The sequence below is a fragment of the Rosa rugosa genome, chromosome 2 (assembly GCF_958449725.1).
Source record: "Rosa rugosa chromosome 2, drRosRugo1.1, whole genome shotgun sequence".
Lineage (NCBI taxonomy): Eukaryota > Viridiplantae > Streptophyta > Magnoliopsida > Rosales > Rosaceae > Rosa > Rosa rugosa.
Window position 1 is genome coordinate 8,146,659 of NC_084821.1, and position 3,551 is coordinate 8,150,209.

General features: G+C 36.8%; 1 protein-coding gene across 1 annotated transcript; it reads right to left on the reverse strand.

Annotated features, from left to right (window-relative positions):
- Window positions 1-1,208: 1,208 nt before the first annotated feature.
- Window positions 1,209-1,703, reverse strand: LOC133730270 (uncharacterized). Its single transcript, XM_062157896.1, has one exon. It carries the CDS (start codon window positions 1,701-1,703, stop codon window positions 1,209-1,211), a length of 495 nt encoding a protein of 164 aa, XP_062013880.1.
- Window positions 1,704-3,551: the final 1,848 nt, after the last annotated feature.

Below are 3,551 nucleotides of genomic sequence, written 5' to 3' on the forward strand. Positions count from 1 at the left end.
TTGATCAAATGTTTTGAATACTAGCGGACAAGATGCAAAAAATTGCTTTCCTGTGTTTGTTTGTTATTCAACTACATAAGTTGCAATTGAGTTACATGAAGTTACTTTATCTAAGAAGAAATTGTTTATTATGCTCCCAATATACTGTAAATTTGTAATTATTGCATGATATTTCCTCATTAAATTGGGGTTTTACAGGGCTACACATTATTTATCGCCTTTAACCAAATTTTATGATGGCAATGCGAGGTATTTGTATCCATTTGTTCCACACTTCCACATGATTGTTTTGAGTCATGCATCAAAGATTAGAAAGTAATAATATAATTTTGTTTTTTAACTTTTTTACTTCATGTTAGTACAGGTGGTCTGGAGATGAATTACGACAATCCTATGTTGTGCTCAGATAAGTTATATCCTAAACCATCCATAAAATAATTCTACTAAATTAATGCTATTTCTATGTACATGTCCACAATCACATATCGACACCAAGAAACAACCAGCACAGGTGTTGTTAATATCCACTAAACAAAGATGAAAACTCTTCAAGGAAACACATTACTATAAGTTCTAACACTCATAAATTGCATAATACAGAACCCCATGAACATCATCTTCTGTAAACCGTGTCTCTTCAGTACATGCTTAATTGAATTTTCAATTGCTGCAAAATCTCAGAGTACGAAAGCGAGCAAACCCAAAATGTCAAGAACTTTTAGAACTTTCTTTCGTTGTTTCAACCAGTGAACAATATTCGTAAATAGTCGTTGAAGTTCTATCAATCAATGAGAAAAGTTTTGATAGATCCTGAGTAAAACTAGCCAATCTGTTAATAAGGAAACATATATAGTAACTTCTAATTTCATGCTTACTTTTTCTGCATTTTGTGTGGTTCCTATGACTAGAAAACCTTCTTTTATAATTGAAGAAGTCAAGGGTCCTTTATATAGCAAGGAGTTTATTTCACCCCAGTCTGAATTGTGAATGCAAGTAAATTAATAAGGACAATTGCGCAAATACACAACAAAATATTTATTTGAGTCCATAATTCATAAAAATCTTATATATGTACTCTTCTACACCCCATCATCTAGCTTGTTCTTACTTTGGTGACAAAATAAAAACCTAGTCTGGTTTAGTTAGGTCACAATATAGGATGTGAGCATTTCATTGACCCTCCATTTACCCAATTTCCGAACCCAGCTCTAGGAAGGAAGACGTACAACCCTCAAATCCAAACACTGAGGGCTCAACACAACCTTTTCGATTTCCCACCAGCCGGTCATATATGTAGCTGAAACAAACATTGTCAGACTGAAACTCGCAACTCCATTCTCATCTCGTTGCTTATTGATCTTGTCTGAAACCCATTCATTCTTTGCCATTGTTTGATATTTTGATATCTTCATGTGCACCAGTCTATGCTCCTTGTATCCCAACTCAAATGGCTCTATTGAGTATATTGCAAGAGAGTTGCCTTTGCATGAAATCAAGCCCTTTATGCTATTGAAGTGAACCGTCGAGACCAAGTTGGGGTTCTCTATTTTAAGGGTCATATCCCAGTCAGCCTTGAAGGTTTTGTTTGAGATGTTAAATTTAGAAAGGAAAAGAGAGTCGAGTTGGAAACTTGGAGTTTGTGGAACCAAGGACAGGGAGGTGAAAAGAGAAGGCAAGGGCAAAACTATCCCAAATAAAACCATTAGAATTATGAGGTGGACGACGGTAACTTTGGATATGTAATGTGATCTCATAGACTGCTAAACATAAGGGTTTGAATTAGGGTAATTTGAAATTGGAAGTAGGGATGAGTTGTCTAGGCCTCTAGGAGCTTTGAGATTAATCTCCATTGGAATGGAAAACCCAATTAGAATTCACGGCAGGTCTTTGTCAAAAACCGAAAGAGAGATGGGTGTGAGGAAAGTTATTTGAAATGAGAATGTCTTCACAACTTAAATAACTTTTAGAGATCGTTAAAAACAGAAATGTTCATTATGGTATTTGTTAAAACTTAGTCAAAATGAAACGGTTATAGGTATAGTCAAGAAAATGAATAACAAGACTGAAAATGAACATGCAGTTGCAAAAAATGTGTAATCATTATTTTTTCAATTAACAAATAAAATGAAAAAGGTTAAATAATACGATCATCTTATGAATTAATGTTAAAATAGTTCTTCTTCAAAATGATAAAATGTTTTGAATACTAGTGAACAAGATGCAAGAACTTGCTTTCTTGTTAGTTTTTCTTCACCTAGATGAGTTGCATTGAGTTATATGATGTTACATTATCCAAGGAAAAATTGTGCACTAATATTATGCTTTCGGAATACCCTAAGTTTGTAACTTATTGCATGATATTTTCTCCTCATTAAATTGAGCTTTTATGGGGCCACACATCATTATTGGCTTTAAGCTAGTTATATGATCCTAATGTGGAGTATTTATGTTCATTTGTTCCACATGATTGTTTTGAGTCATTCATCAAAGATTAGGAATTAATAATGAACTCTTTTGTTTTCTGACTTCATATTAGTACTGGCGGTCTGTACATGAATTACGAAAATCCTATGCTATGCCTATATAAGTTATATCTATAAAAATAAAAATAAAAATAAATATAATTCTATTAAATTAATGTTATTTCTATGTGCATGTCCACAATCACATATTGACATCAAGAAACAACCAGCACTGGTGTTATTAACATCCACTAAACAAAGATGAAAACTCTTCAAGGAAACCCAATACTACAAGTTCTAACACTCATGAATTGCATAACTCGATCAGATAATTGTCTGTTGTCAAAAATATGACCTAGCTCTCTTCTAGGGTTTACTCGACGGCAGAGTCTTTCGATAAAACTCCCAAACATGGCCGTAAGCGGTGAATCTCCAACTAGGAGGGCGGAGATTTGGTCCTTTCTCTCCTCTGCTTGGATTGATGGCGGCGACAACGACGTTTCTTAACGTCATGCTTCTGGGACTATTGCTTTCTTTCTTCACCTTTTTTTGGTTTTTGGAGGAGAATTGTTTCATGAGGATGATCTTCTGGATTACAGGAGGATGTTGATTTCGGATCTGGGATAGGGTTGTAGATCCATGGCAGCGGCAGCAGTGCGGCGTGGGTTTCGACCGGATTTTCTTGGAATGATACATTCCGTGATGGTGATGATGGAGTCACTAGCTCAGGATGGGAGGCGACTGCAGCTTTGGCTTGCAGCGAATTTTCGACGGGTCCAATGATGGATGAAGACCTCCTGACGCAGAACGGCGATGATGCTGGAGTGCGGCAAGAAGTGAAGATTGTCGCCACTGGCGGCGGAGGACATGACGGCGGGTGGGTGGCCTTAGCAATTCTGCTTCGTTGGGCCTTTTGGGCTCTCACATGGGTAGTGGGCTCAAAGGAAGGATGTTGTTTCGACTGTCGCAAAGTTCCAACTTCTGTGGAAAAGGAGACATGTCGGGATCCTGAGAACGAACAAATGGAAAAGCTGCAGCTAAATGGTGGAGCTGTAGGGGATGCAGGTGCATCATCCTCAACTAGTAATG